The sequence below is a fragment of the Saimiri boliviensis genome, chromosome 11, assembly GCF_048565385.1.
Source record: "Saimiri boliviensis isolate mSaiBol1 chromosome 11, mSaiBol1.pri, whole genome shotgun sequence".
Taxonomy (NCBI): domain Eukaryota; kingdom Metazoa; phylum Chordata; class Mammalia; order Primates; family Cebidae; genus Saimiri; species Saimiri boliviensis.
In genome coordinates, this window is record NC_133459.1 from 99,231,558 (window position 1) to 99,257,460 (window position 25,903).

At 37.6% G+C, this 25,903-nt stretch overlaps 1 protein-coding gene and 1 non-coding gene across 2 annotated transcripts in view; one reads left to right on the top strand and one right to left on the bottom strand.

Annotated features, from left to right (window-relative positions):
- The window catches only part of ST7L (suppression of tumorigenicity 7 like), a 103,511-nt gene that overhangs the window by 20,246 nt on the left and 57,362 nt on the right, over positions 1 to 25,903 (top strand). The window contains 8 exon segments of the mRNA XM_074381248.1: positions 2,267 to 2,318; positions 3,020 to 3,138; positions 8,802 to 8,880; positions 17,851 to 18,005; positions 19,825 to 19,922; positions 20,186 to 20,300; positions 23,340 to 23,412; positions 24,697 to 24,799. Of these exon segments, the coding sequence (XP_074237349.1) occupies positions 2,267 to 2,318; positions 3,020 to 3,138; positions 8,802 to 8,880; positions 17,851 to 18,005; positions 19,825 to 19,922; positions 20,186 to 20,300; positions 23,340 to 23,412; positions 24,697 to 24,799 (794 nt within the window).
- LOC120360576 (small nucleolar RNA SNORA17) lies at positions 14,966 to 15,092 on the bottom strand. Its single transcript, XR_005577039.1, has one exon. It is a non-coding gene; the product is annotated as a small nucleolar RNA SNORA17 (small nucleolar RNA).

Here is a 25,903-nt window from a genome sequence, read left to right on the forward strand (position 1 = left end):
TTTTATCACTGGCAGCAATACTTTCATTTTCTTTCTTAATTTTGACAGACTCAGTTCATTTTTAAGAAAATATCTGCCAGGTACCCATCTAAATAACCGTAAGTTTGTGTGTGGCTCTTTCAAGCAAAAGGGATGTTCCCTGACAAAAAGGGCCAGTTCTGCTCACAAACAATTTGTTTACTAGAGAAAACCATCATACCTGCTATAATGTTTAAAACAAATTTGCTGGCTGGGTGCAGTGGCTCATGCCTGTAATCCCAGCACTTTGGGAGGCTTAGGTGAGCGGATCGCCTGAGCTCAGGAGTTCATGACCAGTCTGGGCAACACAGTGAAACCCCATCTCTACTGAAATACAAAAAATTAGCTGGTCATAGCGGCCTGTACCTATAGTCCCAGCTACTTGGGAGGCTGAGGCAGGAGAATTGCTTGAACCTAGGAGGTGGAGGTTGCAGTGAGCCAAGATTGTGCCACTGCAATCCAGCCTGGGCAACAAGGTGAGACTCCATCTCAAAAAAAAAAAAAAGGAAGAAATTTGTCTTATTTTTACTGCAAGGATGTGGAAGTGAAGAATACAATGACTGCTAGTACAGTTTGGTGTCATTGTCTTGACTCATGCTAATGTGCCAGCAGTTTTACCCATCATTGACTTTTCATCACTAGTTCAATTTTGCAGAACAAGTAAGGCAAGTGAGGTAGGTGCCTAGGGTACCAAATTTAAGGACACCCTTACGCTCAGGGTCATGCAACCGACTTCAAGTGAGCACATTTTAAAAGGCAAATAATGTCTTAGAATTTATTTTGAAGAGTTGTTACTTTGCATTCCATGAATCATACTTTGAAAACGCTGATGTAAACAAAGGTCTAATATTTATTATTTTTCTGCTTATAAACCTTTGATGACCAAGGGTAATACCTAAACTCTTTACTGTAGTACATACGCTCCTTCATCAATTTCTTCCAGTCTATTTTTTTGTTTGTTTTCTTTTTTTTGAGACGGAGTTTCTCTCGTCGCCCAGTTTTGCTCGTGCAATGATGCCATCTCAGCTCACTGCAACCTCTGCCTCCCAGGTTTAAATGATTCTCCCATCTCAGCCTCCTGATTAGCTGAGATTACAGGCACACCATGCCCAGCTGATTTTGTATTTTTAGTAGAGATGGAGTTTCACCGTATTGGCCAGGCTGGTCTTGAACTAACCTCAGGTTATCTGAGATTATCCATTCAAAATGTAAGATATACCGGCCGGGCGCGGTGGCTCAAGCCTGTAATCCCAGCACTTTGGGAGGCCGAGGCGGGCGGATCACAAGGTCAAGAGATCGAGACCATCCTGGTCAACATGGTGAAACCCCGTCTCTACTAAAAATACAAAAAATTAGCTGGGCATGGTGGCACATGCCTGTAATCCCAGCTACTCGGGAGGCTGAGGCAGGAGAATTGCCTGAACCCAGGGGGCGGAGGTTGCGGTGAGCCGAGATTGCGCCATTGCACTCCAGCCTGGGTAACAAGAGCGAAACACCGTCTCAAAAAATAAAAATAAAAATAAAAAAGTAAGATATACCAATAGATTTTCACCTCGACCTCCCAAAGTGCTGGGGTTACAGGCGTGAGCCACTGTGCCCAGACTCTTCCAGTCTATTTTCCAACCCCATTTACAGTTCTCCCTCCCACTCCTTACCCTGTACTCCAGCCTAACCATGCTGTATGGTTTTATGATACTTGCTCTGCTTTGGATGTTCTTCATTTTGCAACCTTATTCTCATTTTTTATAGTGATTCAATGTCAGTTAAAATGTCACCTCCTTTCTAAAGCCTTCCCTGATTTCCCCAGAACAAATTTAATCACTTCTTTTTTTTCTCTTAGAACAAAACGTATCTGTACTATGGCACTTATCACACAGTTCAGTCTATTTACGTGACTACTCTCATACTATATTTAATTCAGTTAAGCAAGTCAGTTCCAGATGCTGTGCTTGGTTCCAGGAATATATAAATGAGCAAAGTTTTAAGACTTCATATTTTAAAGGGGAAACAAAACCAAGCAGATAATCACATTGTAATATGGCAAGTGCTATAATTGGATTATGAACCAAATGCTGTGGAGACAGAAGGAAACGACTAGATTTATGATTTAATTCTGTTTCTTGAGAGCATATTTTATTCATCTTTGTACTGTCTGTGGCTAGCACTGTGCTTAGCCTACAGTGGATAGACAACAGATATTGGTTAAATGAAGATTTTAAAGTGTCTCTTTTTCCCCCTTGTTTTTCAGAATGTAAGGTGTGGAGAAACCCTCTAAATCTTTTCGGAGGAGCAGAATATAGCTTACTGGTGGCCCCTACTGCACCTGGCTAATTTTTGTACTTTCAGGAGAGACAGGGTTTCATTATATTGGCCAGGCTGGTCTTAAACTCTTGACCTCAAGTGATCCTCTTGCCTCGGCTTCCCAAAGTGTCAGGGATTACAGGTGGTGAGCCACCATGCCCAGCCTAAGAGAAATTTCTTAGTATCAGAAATTCTTATGCTGCTTTTGAATGATTATTTTCTCTTAATATAAAAGTATTACTTTTTGGTGTATATTTCATATGTTAGCTCCATTCTAGGCTCCATTTTGTGTACCAGTTCCCAATCCTTAAGTTTTTTTTAACTAAGCCTTTTTTTTTTTTAAAGTTAAAAAATAGAGACAAGATCTCACTATATTGCTCAGACTGGTCTTGAGCTCTTTGCCTCAAGTGATCCTTCAGTTTCAGCCTCCCTAGTAGCTGGGATTATAGGTGCAAGCTACTGCACCCAGCCCAATTCAATTTTCAAAATCAATTGTTTATTGAATATTATTTTTCTATTTGGTATTTGATGTTTTGTTACCATACTCTAAGTAGATTGTGAGGTTATGTTTTGTTTTACTGATTATAAGATTTTAAAACATCCAAATGTGTAGCAGTATATTTTTGAATTTAAGTAGTGTCTGTTATAGCAGATAGATGCTTTCTCATGTCCAATTTAAATATTTTGTTGTGTTTTGGTAAAGATACACTTGGGTGACTGGTAAAGAGCCACTTACATACTATGACATGAACTTGTCAGCTCAGGACCTTCAGACCTTTTTCACCTGTGACACAGATTTTTTACGTCCTTCAGATACAGGTATGTGTCATATCTGCTCATAGTATAAACTGATCATGAAATTTTAAAAAAATTTTAAAGTTACTTATTATACAGCAGTATTTGGCTTGGAGTTGTTTATATTATTGATAAAACTCAGATTAAATTAAATTATAATTGTAAGCTAGGCTGATACACTGCTTTTCCTTATTAAAGAATTTAAAATATTTCATACTTCTTTTATTACTTAAAAAACCTTTCAGATCTAATATGGCAACTACTTTTCCAGAAAACAGTGTACCCTGTTTCAGTCTGGGAAATTTAACACCTGCAATTATACATCAAATAAAAGACTAGGACAATGTATAAACATTGGAGAATGGCATGTGAAGAAAACTGGAGTATATTTTGTTTTAGTTGTGAGTTAGAGATGCATATAAAGTGGTAGAAGATCATAGACGTTTCTGTGTTTAGTTTTCTCTAAGTGCTTATCTATAGAAGAGAGTATTGAGACTCTTAATTGTCTGGCTTAATGACAGGGCTCATTGATTGATTGATTGATTGAGTGATGGTTTCACTCAGTTTCCAGGCTGGAGTGTAGTGGTGCAATCATAGCTCCCTCAAACTCATTACAAAACATTAGAATTATATCCATGAGCCACAGTTTTTCTTCTACTTTGAATGCACTCACCCTCTTTATTTATCTGATGAGTATTAATGAAGGGGTTTCACCACGATGGCTAGGCTGGTCTTGAACTCCTGACCTCAGGTGATCCACCCACCTTGGCTTCCCAAAGTGCTGGGATTACAAGCGTGAGCCACCGCGCCCAACCCTGATGAGTTGCTTTTATCCTTCATTATCCAAATTAAAAGCCACATTTTCTAGAAAGCCTTCTCTGGGATTCCTTGCCACAGAGTTCAATACTTTGTTTTCTGCAATTCTATACTACTTAGTCTAAACCTCTATGAAGTAACTTCAGCTATTCAACCACAAACATTTACATGTTAGTGTTATCACATTGCTTTAATGTTTGTCTTTATTACTAGGGTATGAACTTTTGGAGAGCAGGGACTACATTCTCTTCATCTTTGAATTCCTATTATCCAGCACATTAGCCTGGCATAATGTAGATATTGATATTTATTCTTTGATGAAAGTATAAATGAATGAATGGCCTAGGTGTCACAGATGTCTTAAGCAGTTTCACTAATAATAGCTAAGGCTTGTCTAGGCTTACTATGTGCCAGGCATTGTTTTTAATCTTCCCAGTCACTTTATGAGATAGGTACCACTATCAGCCCTGTTTTAACAGTAATGAAACCAAAGCAAAGGGGGATCAAGTAATATGCCTTGAGTCGCACAGCTAATAATGATAAAACTGTGTTTTAAACTCAAGATTGGCTGTTAATCACTACACTATTACTGCTGCTACCCACCGTAAACTCACTGAAGGGTCTGAAAAATAGCCAGTTTCCTGCATTAAAAAGAGTTCATAGTGATTTATCTTTGCTAGATTAAATGTGTTAAGAGTGGTTGACAGGAGGAAAACCAAGGATCTTTGATATGGTTACATAAAATGGTTTAATTGCAAATAAAGGAGTAAAAAGAATAGACTTATGTTTATATACTTTATATTTATGGCAAAATGATAGGTGCTGGGGAAATAACAGCAGTACAATATCAGTATTGTATGGTAACTTTAAGGGTTGAGTGACTCTGGAAGTTAGGCCTCACCACCCTTTCTCTCACAGCCCCTCTCACAGAGTAACACTGAATTGAAAACATCAGCAGGTGTTTAAAATAGCAATCATGACTGTCTACTAAAGGTGTGGTATTAAAATACCATATTTTTATTTGAATAACTCCTAAAAGAATTTTGGAAAAGAGTATGTCCCTTCACACATTTTAAGTTCACCATTATAAGGTTAAATAATCATAGATAATGTAATTTTTGACAAACTGCAAAATACATTTAAAAATAATAGTATACCCTATATTTCAATGTGTGTTATGAAATGAAATGATTTAATGCCCACCACATCCATTGAAAAAGACATGAATAGGCCAAGGGCAGTGCCTCATGCCTGTAATCCAAGCACTTTGGGAGGCCAAGGTGGGAGCATCCTGTGAGTCCAGGAGTTCAAGATCAGCCTGGGCAACATACTGAGACATGATTTATATCAGTAGTTTTATGTTCAGAAATACAAATGTGTGTATTTGTGATGTGGCAAATTTCTCTTGACTTATTGTCATCAAAACTAATTAGTAGATTTTGTTCTTATTCTATTAATTATCTAGGACAGAGAACAAACATCTCCACAAGGGCCCAGCAATGGTTTTTTTTTTGGATTTTTTTCTTCAACATTTAAAAATCAGGAGAATTTACATTAAAATCTAAAGTTACACCTTTTGAAGGTTGAAAAATAGGGCAAAATTGAACCTGCGTTTACACTTGGAACTGAGTTGTGGCTCTCCCCTTTAGACAGGGAATGTGCTTTCACTTTACTCATTTATGTTTAATGCCTGGAATTTGTAGCATTTACATTTATGACCCCTGGCCTTATGATAACTGCTGATCTGTTTTGTGCTTGTTAGCGTATTACAATATTATTTAACTTTAAAAATACATAAGTTTTGTCTGGGTGGCTCATGCCTGTAATCCCAGCACTTTGTAAGGCCGAAGCAGGCAGATCACCTGAGGTTGGGGGTTTGAGACCAGCCTGACCAACATGGAGAAACCTCGTCTCTACTAAAAATACAAAAAATTAGCTGGGTGTGGTGGCGGCTGCCTGTAATCTCAGCTACTTGGGAGGCTGAGATAGGAGAATTGCTTGAACCCGGGAGGCAGAGGTTGCAGTGAACCGAGATGGCACCACTGCACTCTAGCCTGGATGACAGAGTGGAACTCAGTCTCAAAAAAACAAAAACAAAAACACACAAAAATACATAAATTTGAGTGAATTGCTCATTGCTTCTGTTAATTATGTATTCAGCATATCAAGAGTTCTTAGAACAGTTGAATACCAAATCAGCATTTTGTTTTAAATTACTCCTAAGCCTTATTTTAGGAAAAAATACATATTTTTTCCTGTCAACTTTATTTCTTCTTTTCCCTTAGGCTTAGCACTGCTTTGGTTGTGAAGAGTATTCTTGAAAAGCCCATAGAGTATTTGAAAACAAAAGAATAAGATAATATATTTAAAGGTGAATTAGATGACCGCACTAGAAATTTTAAAAATCACAAATGAAAATGAGATAAGTTTCAGATGTTAAATTAGCAAAGATTGATTATATTGTGTTAAAGTGTTAAATTAGCAAAGAATGATCATACTGTGTTACCCTGGCTGAAAAGGTGTAAGTTAATACAGCCTTACTGCAAGGAGTTTGGGTAATATGTATCCATAATCTTTTTTTTTTCTCCTGTTTCCCCAAACTTGTTACATATCCAGAATCTTTTAAAAGATACATTTTTTTTAGCCAGCTGTTCTACTTTTAGAAGGGAAATATTTGATTAGATATGAAAAGATACCTAGAGAAAGATTGTTATTACAATGTTTTTATATTAGCAAAAAATTTAGTATAACTTAATTGAGCATCAAAAGGAAATTGGTTAAATAAATTATGGCATGTATTTAATATACTAGAGTACCAAATAACAGTTTAAAATGTTATTAAAAATTCAGTGTCAAAATTTGAGTTGTAAATATCATATAACTCATAGAAGATAGCCTGTAATCAAAAATTACAAGTCTAATATTATGCATTATTTTAATGTAATATTTAGTGTTGCAGCAGAATGATGTTCTTTACCTGGCCAGGATCAGATGGGTGCTGACTTGCATCTATTTGTCAAGTTCAGGAAGCATTAGGTGTCAGCTAGCTGGTGACATGTTTCATATGAGAAATGTATTTTTGTTACACAAGTGGAATACATTGTCTCCTTTTCTAAGCCAAGACTAATGTTTTGTTTCCAAAGGAAAATTCAAACATTTTTCACATTATTCTTCCTGGACAGTTGTAGGTTTTATTCCAAAAGCAACACTTACATGTTCTCTATTTTTCTTATCAAACTTGAAATGGGCCAGGTAATCTTCTGAGTCTGAGTCTACTTTATTTGTTTGTTGATTATTAATTAAAGAAAACTTTACTTACTGTGAAGTCTTCATTTTGGCACAGTAAATCATAGCAAAATTAATATTCCAAAGAACTCCTAACTTAGGCCTTTGTTGAATCCTGATAGAGGCTGACGTTTTCAAGACGTACTATATTCTAAATTAATTTCCCTTTTTTTTTTTTTGAGTCAAAGTCTTATTCTTGTCACCCAGGCTGGAGTGCGATGGTGTGATCTTGGCTCATCCAACTTCCCCCTCCCGGGTTGAAGCAATTCTCCTGCCTCAGCCTACTGAGTAGCTGGATTACAGGCGCCTGCCAGCATGCCTGGCTAATTTTTGTATTTTTAGTAGAGACAAGGCTTTTATGTTGGTCAGGCTGGTCTCGAACTCTCAACCTCAGGTGATCCGCCCACCTCAGCTTCCCAAAGGGCAAGGATTACAGGCATGAGCCACTGTGCCTGGCCTTTTTTGCCGTTTTTGCACAAAATGCAAGTCCATAAAGTCTTCCTAGAGTAAATCAATCATTAGGCAAAGACTTCGTTTTTAAATTTTTGTGTATTTTTGTTTTTAGCAGCTCCATAGAACCTTTTCAGAGTGATAAAAGTACAACTGTAAGCCGGGCGCGGTGGCTCAAGCCTGTAATCCCAGCACTTTGGGAGGCCGAGGCAGGTGGATCACGAGGTCGAGAGATCGAGACCATCCTGGTCAACATGGTGAAACCCCGTCTCTACTAAAAACACAAAAAATTAGCTGGGCATGGTGGCTCGTGCCTGTAATCCCAGCTGCTCAGGAGGCTGAGGCAAGAGAATTGCCTGAACCCAGGAGGCGGAGGTTGCGGTGAGCCGAGATCGCGCCATTGCACTCCAGCCTGGGTAACAAGAGCGAAACTCTGTCTCAAAAAAAAAAAAAAAAAAAAAAAAAAAAAAAAAGTACAACTGTAGAGCCGGGCGCGGTGGCTTATGCCTGTAATCCCAGCACTTTGGGAGGCTGAGGCGGGTGGATCACGAGGTCAAGACATCGAGACCATCCTGGTCAACATGGTGAAACCCCGTCTCTACTAAAAATACAAAAAATTAGCTGGGCATGGTGGTGCGTGCCGTAATCCCAGCTACTCAGGAGGCTGAGGCAGGAGAATTGCGTGAACCCAGGAGGCGGAGGTTGCGGTGAGCCGAGATCGCGCCATTGCACTCCAGCCTGGGTAACAAGAGTGAAACTCCGTCTCAAAAAAAAAAAAAAAAAAAAGTACAACTGTAATATTTTATATTGACTATAATGTGATGTTCACTTATACATGAACATTTAGATATATAAATGTTCATGTATAATAGTGATATAATTAACTTGTTTAAGTACCCTATATGTTGTTGAAAGAAATCTGAGAAAGAATATATTTGTTTATATTTTATGTGAAGCTTCCAAATTTAATGTAAATTTCTCATATGGCTAATGTGAGCTAATAACCCAGTTTCTTGTTTCGTATGTTTAAGAATATATTATTTAAAGCTCTGTTTACTCCATTAGCTTATTCTTCAAACATTTTGCAGATTATTTGTTTACCATCTCATCTACTTTTTGAAACATTTTTTCTACAGTTATGCAGAAGGCATGGAGGGAAAGAAATCCTCCAGCTTGAATCAAAGCAGCCTATCAAGCTTTAGAATTAAACAATGAGTAAGTTTGAAATACATGAAAAATAAATTTATTTTGAAGGAAACCAAGACAAATGATTTTTTTGAGACACAGTGTTGCTCTGTCGCCAGGCTGGAGTACAGTGGTGTTATCTTGGCTAACTGCAACCTCCGCCTCCTGGGTTCAAGTGATTCTCTTGCGTCAACCTCTTGAGTAGCTGGGACTACAGGCACACGTGCCACCACACCCAGCTAATGTTTGTCTTTTTAGTAGAGACAGGATTTCACCATGTTGGCCAGAATGGTCTTGATCTCCTGACCTCACGAGATCAGGAGATTGGCCTGATCTCAGCCTCCCAAAGTGCTGGGATTACAGGCGTGAGCCACTGCACCTGGCCAAGCAAATGATTTTTATGTCTCCTTTTGTCTGTTCCTACAACACTTGGAGTCATTAGTGGTCCCATTTCCCTTTTGCATGTTATATTTAATAAAATTGTTTATATTTAATAAAATTTTCAACATTTGCCAACATCTGTATTTTGCTTCTGAAATTGTAAACCTATATATGCTTTTGAATAGAAATTATGCTAGAAATACTTTTCAAAGTGGGGAATGCTCATGGAGAATGGTGATAATACTTTTTTTTTTTTTTTTTTTTTTTTTTTGTGTGAGATGGAGTTTCGCTCTTGTTACCCAGGCTGGAGTGCAATGGCACGATCTCGGCTCACCGCAACCTCCTCCACCTGGGTTCAGGCCATTCTCCTGCCTCAGCCTCCTGAGTAGCTGGGATTACAGGCACGCGCCACCATGCCCAGCTAATTTTTTGTATTTTTAGTAGAGACGGGGTTTCACCATGTTGACCAGAATGGTCTCGATCTCTTGACCTTGTGATCCGCCCACCTCAGCCTCCCGGTGATAATACTTTATAGTTAAAAGGGTACTAAAATACTAATGTACTTATGCCACCTGTTGTAATTTTTTCATTTAAGTCATTAAAGCATTCATTCAATCTTGAGTATTTTAGTTGTTAGTGGACTTGAAGGCATGAGAAGGGGATTAAAAATAAGTAAAACAAAGCTCTGTCAAGTTTATTTTTTTCCACATTAGCAGCATTTTTTATAGTTCTTTGTATGAACTTTATATTTTGAAAAGGCAGAATGTGAAATCATAAGGCAAGTTAATATTTACAAGGAACAGATCAATAAACACTAATCTAATGCAGACTGAATAAATGCCAAGAGTGAAAATATGGTTCCAGTTGGGATTTATCAAGGAATGCTTCCTGAATAATGTAAATTTAGAGTTGTTCCCTGAACCTTCTCTCCCTAGTATATATATTAACCTCATTTTTTGTTTGTTTGTTTGTTTTATTTTGTTTCAAGATGAAGTTTTGCTCTTGTTGCCCAGGCTGGAGTGCAGTGGCGCAATCTTGGCTCACTGTAGCCTCCGCCTCCCAGGTTCAAGCGATTCTCTTGCCTCAGCCTCCCAGATAGCTGGGATTACTGGCGTCTGCCACCACACCTGGCTAATTTTTTGTATTTTTAGTAGAGACAGGTTTTTATCATGTTGGCCAGGCTGGTCTTGAACTTCTGACCTCAAGTGATCCACCCACCTTGGCCTCCCAAAGTGCAGGGATTACATGTATGAGCCACCATACCTTGGCCTAGTATATATGTTATTCTTACTACGAATACTTTCCCAAGGTGGAGCAAAAATGTCAGAGTAAAGAACTCCGAAATAGTAAACTGGCAGAAACTGTCAGCATCAACTTTGTTAAAACTCTGGAAACTAATCAAAAGTTTTCAGTAACCTAGTAAATGCTTAATCAAGGGGGAAAACACCTGAAATCTCTCTAAGAAAGCTTTGTAGTATTTTATTTACCCTTGCCCCATTCCTCACTCCTTAGCTCAGTGACAGTCTTGAAGACAACAGTGTACATGCCAGGTATAGGTTTCTAGTACCAGAGGACCTGGAATGGACCTTATTTTCAAAGAACTGTGGTTGTTTGTTTTGCCCTGTCTGGTGGCTCCCTGAAGGACTAGCTCAAAGGGCTTGCTTTATTTCAACTTACTGAAAGAAGAGAGTTTTCAATTTCAAAACTCTTGCAAAACTGACATAACTACACTTGGGTCATTTGCTGAAAACATTGAAAGGCAAATACATCAGCTGTTACTGCCTGGGGCGAGGGATAACAGGAAGGACAAGCAACGGACAAACCAGAAAACTTGTGAGCAAAGGCTGGGGAATTAGACACTTTTAGAAATAAAGGCTTTGAAAAACTCCCACATATTTCTGGGAATCTAAAGACCCTACACACAGCCAAAGCTGGGCACATGTTCAGAAGAGACTTGAGAAAGTCCTAAACTCTCAAGTCTGGCTAACCTTCATGTTCTGCACAAGTAGGAGGTGAAGGCTAAGGCAGAGTTGTAAACTGTTAGGCTGAATATTGAAGCTATGCCCTAGCACCCACACAGAGCCCATTTGCAAATACTTTTACTGTTTGTGTTTTGTTTGGTTTTGATCTCAGGCATTTAAGGAAATCTCTATCTAATCATCAAATGACCACGAGGCTACAATAGCACAGATGTCACTGGTCACACATGACAAATAATACAGATTTTATAAAACTGGTTCAGAAAAGTCACTAAACAACTGCAGAAGTAGCAACAACAAACTCTAGGGAGTAGAGAATATTATATTTCTAGAGTTGCTAAAATAAAATATTTAGAATTTCCCATTTTCAACAAAAAATTACAAGGCATGCAAAGAAACAAGAAAACATGCCCCATACATAGGAAAGAAAAGAAATTAGGCTGAGTCTGGTGGCTTATACCTGTAGTCCCAACACTTTGGGAGGCCAGGGCAGAAGGATTGCTTGAGCTCAGGAGTTTGAGACCAGCCTGGGAAACATAAAGAGACCATGTCTCAAAAAAGTAAATAAAAAGACAAGAAATTAATAGAAAAGAGTACCCCTGTGAAGCCTAGACTTTGGACTTAATAAACAAAAAGTTTAAATCAACTTATGTTAAATGTGCTCAAGGAGGTAAAGGAAACCATGATAATGATATCTCACCATTAGAGAATATCAGTAAAGAGGAAGAAATAATAAAAAGGACCCAAATAGAAATTTCAGAATTAAAAAAGTTAACTAAAATGAAAAATATACCATAGGTGTTCAGCAGCAAGCAGGTTTGAGCAGACAGAAGCAAGAACCAGTGAATTTCATTTAAGTCAATTGAGATTACCCAATTCAAGGAGCAGGAAAAAATTAAGGAATAAAGAAATATGACCTAAGAGAACTGTAGGATGCTATCAAGCATACCAATCTATGCATTATAGGAGTTCCAAAAAAGAAAGAAAAGGGCAGAAAGAATATTTGAAGAAATAATAGCTGAAAACAAAATAATAGCGCACCAGTTACAGCACCGTATTAAAAAACGTTATACACCTTGAACAAGTAGCATTTATTCCTGGATGCAAGAATGGTTAAACATTTGAAAATCAGTCAATGTAGCACACTATATGAACAGAATGAAGCAAGAAACCACATGATTATCTCAACTGATGTAGAAAAAGCATTTGACAAAATTCCCAATCTTGATAAATAAATGGAAATCAATTAATGTAATACTCCACATTAATAGACCAAAGGACAAGAGCTACATGATCATCTCAATTGATGAAAAAAAGATCTGATAAATTCCAACACCATTTTATGATGAAAATATTTAAAAACTAGGAATGGAAGGAAATTTCACAAGAACATCTGAAAAATGCATTCTAAATACATACTTACTGATGAAAGACTGAAAGGTTTCCCTCCACAGTCAGGAAGAAGGCAGGACATCTGTAGTTGCACTTCTGTGTTACATGGTGTACTGGAGGTTCTAGTCAGTGCAGTTAGGCAAGACAAATTTTTACATGGCATTTAAATTGGAAAGGAAAAAGTAAAATTATCTTCAAACACAAATGGCATGATTTTATTTGTAGAAAACCTTAATCCACAAAAAAAGAAAAAAATCTAGAGCTAATGAAAGAGTTGACAAAATTGTAAGAAACAAAATCAACATGTGAAAATCAGTTGGATATCTATATCCTAGCTGTGAACAATGAAAAGGAAATTAAGAAAAAAATTCCATTTACAAAGGCACCAGAAAGATTTAAATACTTAGGAATACATTTAATCAAGGAGGTCTAAGATTTGGATGCTAAAAACTATAAAGCATAAGTTAAATAAATGAAAAGACACCTTATGTTCATGGATTGGAAGACATTGTTAGAATAGCAGTACTCCCTAAATTGATCTACAGATTCAGTGCAATTCCTATAAAAATTCTAATTACTATTTCTGCAGAAATGGCCAAGGTGACCCTATAATTCATATAGAACTGCAAGAGGCCCTTAGTACCAAAACAATCTTGAAATAGAAGCACAGCATTGGAAGACTTACACTACCTGATTTTAAAACTTACTGCTAAGCTACAGTAGTTAAATCATAAGGATAGACACCTAGATCAATGGATTTAAATTGAGATTCCAGAAATAAACCCATATATCTATGGTCAGTTGATTTTTTTTTTTTTTTTTTTTTTTTTTTTTTTTTTTTTTTTGAGATGGAGTTGTGCTCTTTTTGCCCAGGCTGAAGTGCAATGGCACAATCTTGGCTCACTGCAACCTCCACTTTCTTGGTTTAGGTGATTCTCCTGCCTCAGCCTCCTGAGTAGCTGGGATTACAGGCATGTGCCACCATGCTCGGCTATTTTGTATTTTTAGTTGAGACAGGGTTTCTCTATGTTGGTCAGGCTGATCTTGAACTCCTGACCTCAGGTGATCACCCACCTTGCCCTCCCAAAGTGCTGGGATTACAGGCATATGCCACCATGCCTGGCCATGATCTTTGACAAGGGTGTCAAAACCATTCAGTGGAGGAAAGAATAGTCTGTTTAACAATGACGGTGGAACAACTGGATAGCCACATATATAAAAGCATAAAGGTAGTCTCTTACCTCATACCATATGTCCCAATTAATTTAAAAATCAATCAAGGACTAAACGGAAGGGTTCAAACTACAGAACTCGTAGAAGAAAGCATAGGGACAAATCATCACCTTGAATTACAAAGTGGTCTCATAGATTATAACACCAAAAGTACAAGCAGCAAAAGAAAAATTAGATAAATGGACTTTATCAAAATTAAAATATTTTGTGCATCAAAGGACACTGTTAAGAGGTAGAAGTAGATTTGAGATTGCCAGAGTTTGAAGAGGCAAGGGAGATAGGGAGTGACTACTTTATAGGTATGGGGTTTCTTGTGGGGAGGATGAAAATGTTCTGGAATTACATTGTGGTGATACATAACTTTGTGAATATATTAAAAATTATTGAATTGTATACTTTAAAATGCTTTAAACTGTAACCCTTATGTGAATTTTACCTCAATTTACAAAACCAACATTCTTCAAAGTAAGATTAATTAGGTATTCACATAATTAATCTCCTGAATTAATATCCATATAAAATACTTTTGAACAAATGCAAGAAAACTTTAAGGGGGAAAAAATCTTTTTACCATACAGCCATACAATCATTTTTTAAAAGTATGTTTTTTTCCCCTCATTTCATCCTGTATTTTAAAATAAATGTTTTCTTCATATAGATTTTTTTCTCCCTTGGGGGAAAAAAAACAAAAACAAGATAATTCAAATACAGTAAAAACAATGAACAATAATTCAGGATATTAGGTTCCAGGCAGTTCAAAAACAGTGAAATGGTTCTTTTTTTCCACCAGAATACACAATGGCAGAACTTAAGAATTACGATACTAAAATGGAGGGATAGTCCCAGCAGCTGCCCCTGGCCGGCTGGAACACACAGCACTACCCAGGCAGAGTCAGTGGGCATCCTCATGCCAGCCTGCCTATCGCTCTATTCCAGCTAGCCTCCTGGCACAGGGCTGGGCCCACATCCTGGCCTCTGCATCTTGATCTGGGCTGGGGCCGGTTGGCCTGGACACTCTGGCCATTGCTCATGCTGGAAATCCGTCACAGGCTAAGTCACCTCCTTCAAAGCCAGGCCTCTCTCTCCCAGATGCCAGTGAGGGAAAACAGATGCCCAGTCCACAAATCAGGAGTGTTAGACTACAAAACATTCAAACGTTCACAGGGCAGAACACGTAGACGTAATCTCTCTAATCTCTGCCACCTAATGACACATATGTGACACAGCAGCCACATCTGCAATGCCTCTAGGGGCATCAAAAAAAGTGTTTTTTATTCCATTTCATTTGGTTTTTGGAATGGCAGTCAGGAACCCTAGTGTTTTTGTTTTTGTTTTTGTTTTTGTTTTTGTTTAGGGACAGGGTCTTGCTCTGTTGCCCAGGCTGGAGTGCAGTGGTAAAATGATAGCTTCATTGTAACCTCAAACTCCTAGGCTTAAGCAGTCCTCTTGCTTTAGCCTCTGAAGTAGCTAGGACTACAGGTGCACACCACTACACCCAGTTAATTTTTAAATCTTTATTTTTCTTTTTGTAGAGGCAGGGTCTCATTTTGTTGCCCAGGCTAGTCTCAAACTACTGGCCTCAAGTGATTGTCCTGCCTTGGCCTCCCAAAGTGCTAAGATTATAGGCATGAACCACTGCGCCTAGGCAGGAAGGCCAGTGTTTAAAGCAGTAGTATATCTAATGCTTCACAAGGATCTAGTGTAATGAAATGGAGAAATCTTTGTTGATTAGTGAAATCATTATGTACTATAGGGTCTTCCTATTTGAAGGATGATGAAATGGTATGATTTGCATTTTCCATATCTGAAGAACATTTTTTGTCTCCACTCAATGATTTCTACCTGCTATCACTTTTGTTTAATGCTTAGTTTTCTATGTTTATCAATAATTTCTCTCCTCTTGCTTTAATCATTAGATAAGCATTAATTATTAGAAATAACATTGCAAGCCACATATGTAACTTTACATTTTCTAGTGTCCACATTTAAAAAGTAAAAAGAAATAGGTGAAATTAATCTGTATGTTTTATTTAGCTGTATTCAAAATATTGAAATACTTGATTTTTTTATTTTTTATTTTTATTTTTTGAGATGGAGTCTCACTCTGTCACCAGGCTGGAGTGCAGTTGTGCGATTTCGAGTCACTGCAGTCTCCACCTTTTGGGTTCAAGGGATTCTCCTGCCTCAGCCTCCTGAGTAGCTGGGACTACAGGCGTGCTGCCACACCCAGCTAATTTTTGTATTTTTAGTAGAGATGGGGTTTCAGCGTGTTGGCCAGGATGGTCTTGATCTCCTGATCTCGTGGTCCACCCACCTGGGCCTCCCAAAGTGCTGGGATTACAGGCGTGAACCATCGCGCCCGGCCTAAAATATTTTAACATATAAGTCAATACTTTTCTAAAATCTATTAACGAGAAACTTTACATTCTTCTAAGTCTTCAAAATTCATTGTGTGTTTTTATACTTGCATCACATCTCAATTCCAACTTGTCATATTTCAAGTTCTCAATAACTATATGTGGCTAATGCCTAGAATACTGGACAGTGCAGGCTTAGATAATTACAACTAGGACATTGTCTCTAGAAGAGATGGGTTTGTTATTTCTGGGAGTGGAATAAGATTTTGTTTCTCTTTGTGGCCCCAAAACAAGAATTTGTTTTTTAGCCAGCTGTTAACTTAAAAGATACAAAGGGCTGAGCATGGTAGCTCATGCCTGTAATCTCAGGACTTTGGGAGGCCAGGGTGGGCAGATCATGTGGTCAGAAGTTCGAGACCAGCCTGACCAACATGGTGAAACCCTATCTCTACTAAAGAAATACAAAAATTAGCTGGGCGTGGTGACGTGTGCCTGTAAGCCTACCTACTCAGGAGGCTGAGGCAGGAGAATCACTTGAATCCAAGAGGTGAAGCTTGCATTGAGCTGAGATTGTGACATTGCACTCTAGTCTCGGCAACAGAGTGAGACTCCATCTCAAAAAAAAAGAAAAAGAAAAAAAAAAGATACAAAGAATAGCCTCTGTGTTTTAGTGGGGTGAAGAAAAGAAAACTTAGCATAAGCATTGTTGTGAGGAATGAATGAGAGTAGGAGTATGGGAGGAAGGACTTGAATTTAGAACAAGGGAAATTATACTGCATAATATTGTGGGTAAGTCCATGGGAGGATGGGACAGAATGCAGAGAGGCGTGCTCAGATTTGGGGAAAATGTCTAGTCCTGGAATATGTTTCTGAGTTAGATGTTAAACGTGCCTAGTTGGCCAAAGGACTGTCTTCCCAACCTTCACCCTCCCTATACCTGCCCCGTGAAATGGATATCATAAAGTATATAATGACTAAATCAGGTGTGACCAGCCGGGCACAGTGGCTCACTCCTGTAATTCCAGCACTTTGGAAGATTGAGGCAGGTGGATCAAGTGAGGTCAGAAGTTTCAGACCAGCCTGGCCGGCATGGTGAAACCCCATCTCTACTAAAAATACGAAAAGTAGCTGGTCATGGTGGCACATGGCTGTAATCCCAGCTACTCAGGAACTGAGGCAGGAGAATTGCTTGAACCCTGGGAGACAGAGGTTGCAGTGAGCCAAGATCGGGCCATTGCACTCCAGCCTAGGCGACAAGAGTGAAACCCAGTCCAAAAAAAAGGCAGATATGACCACTAGAGGGTATAGTCTTCTGAGTGACAATTCAGATAATTCTTTATATATCTTTTTTTCTCCCCCCTTTCACAAAAAGAAAATGCAGGACAATGGGTTAGAGAATGAAACAGAATTTTTTTTTTAAAAGGACAAGATAAAGAGCAGAAGGGAAAGATAAGAGAGCAGAAAAATTGTGGAATCAGACAAAGAATATACCAATATGTCCCTATTAAAGTAAAATATTGAATGAAGTTTTTTTTTTTTTCTTCAAAAGGTGGGAAAAGTATAGGAAAGGAAATATGACATAGAGCAAAGGGACATAACCAAGATAAAATATTTGCTATATTATTTTATTTAAAATTGCCTTCCTGCTTTCTTCATAGCTGTGCCACTGCATACATTCTACTGGCTGAGGCAGAAGCAACAACTATTGTAGATGCTGAAAGGTTATTTAAACAGGCACTCGAGGCAGGAGAAACAATTTATAGGCGGCCACAGCAATGCCAGCACCAAAGTCCTCAGCATGAAGCTCAACTGAGTAAGCAAGTTTGAACTGCTTATTGCTGTCTTTTAGCTCCTCAGATTTGCTTGTGTCTTAACACAAAACAACAGTAATAAAAAAACGTAATACTTACAGGTTAGTTAATTTTCACTGGAAATAACTAATCTATTCGTGATACCTACAAGCCAGCAAGACAGAAATGCGTATTAGCCAGAGAAAGCTTACGGAAGGGCATAGGTCTGCTCAGGTTATTGAGAGAAGATGTGCTGCTCTGAGACTTAACAGTAATTTATTTCATGTGAGAATTGGGCCATTCATTGAAAAAACATAACTCAAAAACATTCAGCATTCAGGAGAGGCTTCTAGTGATAATAAGCAGCTCTTAATCTTTATCCTCACCCTTACTCTAAGCAAGTGTAAAGGTACATTATTTGGTTTGCTCTTCAGACTGTGTATCTGCATATAGTGCTAGGGAGTGGCTCCTTTCACACCATCTGATTCTTAGCCCTAAATCCAGCCTCATACTTGGCACTGATTCTTTCTTTGGTTGGTTTTCTCCATGATGTGCTTGGGATCAGATGAATCATAGCAACAGAAGTCTTTTCGATTCTTAGATATGCTTTACCAATTATGATTGAGATTTTTTTTTACCAAAGATGTTACAATCATCAATGATGCTGCTTCCTGCTACTTTTATGGCCAGTGGGTTTTGGTTTCATGATTTTGGCAAATAGTGAAGTGGGAAATAAATTGAAATATGTTTATATAATGTATTATCTACTAGCAGTTAAGTTCTAAATATTTTTTTGTTTGTAAATTAAAATTCGGAGAATGTTTTTCTCCCTAAGCTAAATACTGATATGTATGGTATGTTTCATTGATGCACATTTTTATAACACACATTTGTGGGAATATATAATTTTGTAGCCTGAACTAATGAAACTACATCTGTAAAAAAGTCATGCCATTTGTCTTTGTATAATCTCAAATATGGTTATGAGATAGTTACAGAAATATTTGTTAGCTCTTTCTAGAAGTAGTTTTTTGTTTTTTGTTTTTTTTTTTTGAGACGGAGTTTTGCTCTTGTTACCCAGGCTGGAGTGCAATGGCGCGATCTCGGCTCACCGCAACCTCCGCCTCCTGGGTTCAAGCAATTCTCCTGCCTCAGCCTCCTGAGTAGCTGGGATTACAGGCACGCGCCACCATGCCCAGTTATTTTTTGTATTTTTAGTAGAGACGGGGTTTCACCATGTTGACCAGGATGGTCTCGATCTCTTGACCTCGTGATCCACCCGCCTCGGCCTCCCAAAGTGCTGGGATTACAGGCGTGAGCCCCCACGCCCGGCCTAGAAGTAGTTTTATAGTTTGTCAATTACTCACTGTTAAGAAAAGTTTACATTAGCCATGGAAACTTTATTTTGGACTTTTTTGTTTTTCAATTAAAACAATAGAGAATATCAGAATAATAGATCATTTACGCACAAACTTAAAATACTAGGTTAATGTTATATCTTTCTTTTAATGTATGTATGTATTTTCCTTTTATGTTGAAATAAACTTATCAATCATACACCAATTATATATGCTATACTTAGGTTACTATGAGAGGCAAAAATAATTAAATGTGTATTTTAAGTTTTAATACAGAAAACTTAAAACATGCACAAAAATAGAGAACATTCCTGTTCAATATTCATCATCCAAATGTAGCCATAATTAATTAGTATTCTTCCATTCTGACACAATTTAATTTTAATTGAATCTTCCAAGGGAAGCAAATAACATAAGTGGATATGTTAATGAAATAGCAGCCCACAATAGAAAGTGATAGTTGTATTTTTTTTATTCTAAATAGGGAGAGATACCAATGTACTGGTATATATTAAAAGAAGATTGGCAATGTGTGCAAGAAAATTAGGAAGAATAAGAGAAGCAGTAAAAATAATGAGAAATGTAAGTAAATTGATGGTGGGACTATTACATTTATCCTCCACAAACTAAACTATAGTTAAGTTGCTAGTTATTTTAATGCAGAGTCACTGTTTTTTAATTGGTAGTTTTTAGAACAAGGTGTTTATTTAATATATGTACCTTTCTTAAGGGTTAGGTCTTCATAGCTATGTTAAGAAACAAGAATTTCTACTTTAATGAATCTGGCTCAGCTCTATTGAGTTCCTTTGTTATGATTTTAATCTTTTTTTCCTTTTAATATACAGTTGATGAAAGAATTTCCTCCTCTTACCATGTTGAACATCCATGAAAATCTCTTAGAATCACTTTTAGAATTACAGGCCTATGCAGATGTTCAGGCAGTCCTAGCAAAATATGATGGTGAGTCGTATTCCCTTAGTTGATAGCATTGTTATTCTTTTCCGATGATGTAATTATAAATATGGTTATATTCTAGTATTTATCTAATTTTCTCTATTTTACCAGTCAATATTTAGCACACACTGAGTTTGCTGTTAAGTATCTTCTTTATCAGGACTTTTATTAGCAAAAGACTGCAAGGAAGAACTTTTCTTCTGTCAAGATTTACTTGTTTGTTGATGGAGTGCCTAATATCAGTGAGGCATTCAGAACATGATAGTGAACAAGACAACAATGGGAGGCTGGGAGTGATGACTCATACCTGTAATCCCAGCACTTTGGGAGGCTGAGGCGGGAGGATCACCTGAGCCCAGGAGTCGGAGACTGGCATGGGCAACATGGCAAGACTCTGTCTCTACAAAAAAAGTTAACTGGGCATAGTGTTGTGCACCTGTAGTTCCAGCCTCTTCGGAAGCTAAGGTGAGAGGATTACTTGAGCCTAGGAGGTTCAGGCTGTAGAGAGCTGTGATTGCACCACTATAGTCCAGCCTAGGCAACAGAGAGAGGAAGAAGACTGTCTCAAAAAAAAAAAAAAAAAGAAGAAGAAGGGAGGCCTCATAGGATTTACAGTTTAGTGGAACTGTAAACTGAGCTGTGATTGCACCACTGTAGACCAGCCTATGCAACAGAGGGAAGAGACTGTCTCAAAAAAAAGAAGAAGAAGAAGGGAAGCCCTCATAGGATTTATAGTTTAGTGGACAGTACAAACAAATGAGCAGCAATTACATTGAAGACTGAGTGTTTGGTGAGATAACTGGAAAAGTGTGGGTGTTATGCACATAGTGGGGGTACCTCATTTATTTTGGAGTGTCAAGCAAGGCTAACAGAGAAGTTGCTTAGTGGCATTTACTATAAGAGCAATTCAGAGTAACATTTTTACAATGCTTGTTAGTTACAAAATGCAATGATAATTTGATATTTATAATAGTCTTGTGATGTGGTAAGACAAGTATTTTTACTGTCTCCAATTACTAAATAAGGAAACTGGAGTTTAAGAAGGTTGAAGTATTGGGGTAAGTGCTCCCAGCCAGTAAAAGGCAAATCCAGGTGTTTAATTTCTTTGTTCACTTGTCTTCCCATGGTAACAATTCAATATATATTGGTTATTTTTGTTATTATGTTATAATAATAGCAGTTTACCACACATGAAGTTTGGAGAATTTTAAAGACAAAGCCTTTCTTCTTATCCTAAGAGAGGAATCGGCTTTTAATCTCGAGCTGAAAATTTGGCATTTCTATGCTTCTGGTCATATCTTTTTTTTTTTTTTTTTTTGACTTGGAGATTCACTCTTGTTGCCCAGGCTGAAGTACAGTGGCACAATTTTGGCTCACCACAACCTCCACCTCCTGAGTTCAAGCAATTCTCCTGCCTCAGCCTCCCGAGTAGCTGGGATTGTAGGCATGTACTACCACACCTGGCTAATTTTGTATTTTTAGTAGAGAGAGGGTTTCTGCATGTTGGTTGGGCTGGTCTCAAACTCCTGACCTCAGGTAATCTGCCCGCCTCGGCCCTCCCAAAGTGCTGGGATTACAGGCATAAGCCACTGCACCTGGCCTCTGGTCATATCTTTTACTTTAACAGAACCCATGTAAGTCACTTATTGGAGGCTGGGCACAGCAGCTCACACCTGTAATTCCAGCACTTTGGGAGGTCGAGGAGGGTGGATCTCTTGAGCTCAGAAGTTCAAGACTAGCTTGGGCAACACAGTGAAGCACCATTTCTACAAAAAATATTATTAAAAATTAGCTGGGCGTGGTGGCATGTACCTGTAGTCCCAGCTGCTCGGTAGGCTGAGGCAGAGGTTGCAGTGAGCCAAGATTACGCCACTGTACTCCAGCCTGGGTGATAGAGAGAGACCATATCTAAAAAAAAAAAAAAAAAAAAAAAAAAAAACACACGTCATTTATTCACATTTGTCCTGTTATAGGTTCCTACCCATTCGCTTGGGAATCCCCATGACTTGGGAAGTTTGAAATGTGTTATACTTGGAAAGAGAAGTTTATTTCTTTTAAACATCTGGAATTCTTAAGCAATGCTTCAGAATAGAGTAGGCTCATGGAGAAATTTGTGAGAAATTCTTTCCATATGTAATTTACTGGATACATGGCCTGCTTACAATACTTATGATGAACAAGCTTAGGGACTGAATACAAGAAATTAGAATAGAACCTGATTCATTAAAAATAAAATAAAATAAAACTAAAACTAATAAAGCATATCTAAGTTGATAGGTTTCTGTATTTTCATGAGTCCAGTTTTTACTATTCCAGAATCCTGAGGAAGTTGAAAGCAAATTTACTTTCTCAGTTCTCCATTTGCTAGTATGATTCTGGAATCAAAAATATCGAGAGAGTTCTTCAGTCTTACTCTTCTGAAAGTGTTATTTTGGACATTCTTTTAAAAATGATTTATATAATTAATTTACCTATAGTTCCAGATGAATTTTTTATTTTCTAAAAAATAGTAATTTAAGAAAATACAAAAATCTAGGAAGAAGAAAAAAAATCATCCTTGGTTGAATCAACCTGGATTTAACTACTGTTAAATATTTTAATTTTTTTTTCTAGTTTTTGTTTTTCTCTATGAATGGATGAAGGTTTTACATGTTTTAATTATACTATTCATTTTTCCCTGAACTTATTATAAGCAGGTTATTATAAACATTTGTTGAGCACATTTCACCCATTGTGCAGAGGGCTTTCATAGACATAATTTCATCTCAGTCAGAAAAGTATCATTATTTTGAGAAGAGAAAACTGAAGTCAAACAAGTTGCTAATAGCTCAAAGATGCTTAGCTAGTAAATATTAACATCAAGATTCAGACTCAGCTTTTTCAACTTCATATCTGGGTTTTTCCTACTGTAGTGTAAATATTTCAATTTAATGCCCAGGTTTTTCCTATATATCTATTGAAATTGCATTCTGAACTGTTCTTATTAAAAAATTATCTCAATACATTTTTTGTAATTCCTACCTATATTGAAAATTATCATTACAGATATAAGCCTTCCAAAGTCAGCAGCAATCTGTTACACAGCAGCACTGTTGAAGACAAGGACAGTTTCAGATAAGTAAGTGCTATAATACTACAATAATTTGGAAAGACTGCTAAACTCAATATTATGTTTGTCCTCTACTGACTTTAAACAATGCTGTTTTCCACTCTACTTCCTTCTGAATAGCCCTCCATCTTTTAGGGCTTATAGATTTCTTGTGGTGTGTAATGGAAAGAGCAAAGTTTTTAGAGCTAACCTGAGCTCAAATTCAAAGTCTACCACATACTAGCTGTAGAACTGCAGTCAGGTTGATCATTTTGAGTTTCTCCTCCATCCGTAAAATGAGAATAATACCACAGGAGGGTTGAGGAGGATTATGTGTGGTAAGTGCCAAAAGCAATATCTAGAAAGAAAGCACAGGCCGGGCGTGGTGGCTCAAGCCTGTAATCCCAGCACTTTGGGAGGCCGAGGCGGGTGGATCATGAGGTCAACAGATCGAGACCATTCTGGTCAACATGGTGAAACCCCGTCTCTACTAAAAATACAAAAAACTAGCTGGGTGTGGTGGCGCGTGCCTGTAATCCCAGCTACTTAGGAGGCTGAGGCAGGAGAATTGCCTGAACCCAGGAGGCGGAGGTTGCGGTGAGCCGAGATCGCGCCATTGCACTCCAGCCTGGGTAACAAGAACGAAACTCCGTCTCAAAAAAAATAATAATAAAAAATAAAAAATAAAAAATAAAACAAAAATAGAAAGCACATACAATAAATAGTAACTCTGAGGTTGATGATGAAGTATGTGGCAGGGAAATAGGCATATGTTATTTCTTCTTAGAGAATAATTCTGAGTTCTTCTGCTTTTCTTGTATTTTTGGCTACTTTTAATGAATTCTCTTTATTGTGCAGATAAGATACTCAGAAATCAACCAAATGGTGACTATTTTCTTTCACCTTAGATTTTTATGCTTTGAAATGAATTAGAATGGAATTTTCAGCTTGTTTCCTCTCAGATAAGAATTTGATAAGAATGTACTGCTATTTCGTGAGATTATTTGGATATCACTGTGTAGCATTTATTACTTGGCTACCTTTTCTAAAGTGTACCTTCAATGGACTTCTCCTGAAGGCCTTCTTTACCTAAGTTTGAAGATTTTCATTCCTTATGCTGCTTTGTTTTTTATATATTAAACCACAAGGCTTTATTTATTTATTTTGGTAGTCCTCTGGCTTTGTTTTTGGCCATCTCCAGAAACTCCTTTGATTCAAGGGGCTGTTTCAATTCAAGAGATTATTATCTAAATCCATACTTTCTCTCTTTTTTTTAAAGCATATTTATTTTTTCATTTTGTGGTTTTCTTGTAGATTCTCTCCAGAAACAGCCTCCAAAAGAGGGTTAAGCACAGCAGAAATTAATGCCGTGGAAGCAATTCATAGAGCTGTGGAATTTAATCCCCATGTTCCAAAAGTGAGATATTTTATTATGAAAATACTACCTTTGTTTAAGTTTATCAAATTGTTGACCATGTAGACCAAAGTCTGGGTCACCATTATTTGGTGTGGAATTGTTTTATTCTGCTGTATTTTGATGCTTATTATTCACCTTAAAGGGGATGTTGAAACATTTAGGCATTTAGAAAGGTGGAAAGGAGTAATAGCTATATGCTTTGTAATTACTGTCAAAATATAATTTGAACTGTGTTGCTTACTTAGCTGTTCTTTTAGTATAGTTACAGAGAAGAAATAACGGCTTGGTCTTAAAAGATTATTCATATTTCATATTACTAAATTAAATTTCCTGTTACTGTGAAAGCTTTTTCTACACAGATGCCTAGCTTTTGAACTAGAGTTGGGTAGACAAAAACTAAAGACAAACATTAAAATAATCAATGATAGGAAACAGATGTGGAAATTCCCAGACAAACTGGCTGATGCTTATTTAGTCCCAGATGAATCTATGTACTTGCTTTGTCTTTATATTGTATACCTTGCAGTCATACAAATTATTGCTTAATCTTTGTGTGTTATAACACAAAGTAAAATTTAGGATTTTGGGTGGACACAGTAGTTCATGCCTATAACCCCAAGACTTTGGAAGGCCAAGGTGGGAGGATTACCTGAGCCCAGGAGTTTGGGATTAGCCTGGGCAATGTGGTGAGACCTAATTTCTGCAAAAAACACAAAAATAGTCTGGGTGTGGTGATGCATCCTGTTGTCTCAGCTACTTGGGAGGCCAAGCGGGGAAGATCGCGTGAGTTCAGGAGGTCAAGACTGCAGTGAGCTGCAATCATGCCACTGTACTGAAGCCTAGATGACAGAGTCAAACCTCATCTCAAGAATTAAAAAAGAGGGCGATTTTACAAACAATGCCCCATGTTAGGAAGTATAGACTATTCAAGAATAGATGCCCTTACTACGAAATGTAATTATAGCTATTGATTCCAGTGTAAAGGGTGTTAATAGAGCTTGGAAGCTAGAATAAAGAGCTATAGTAAAGAGATTAATTGCTAAAAGATAATTTCCAAGAAAAGGATGTTGTAAGCTTGTTAGAGATATGGTTAAGAAAAGTACT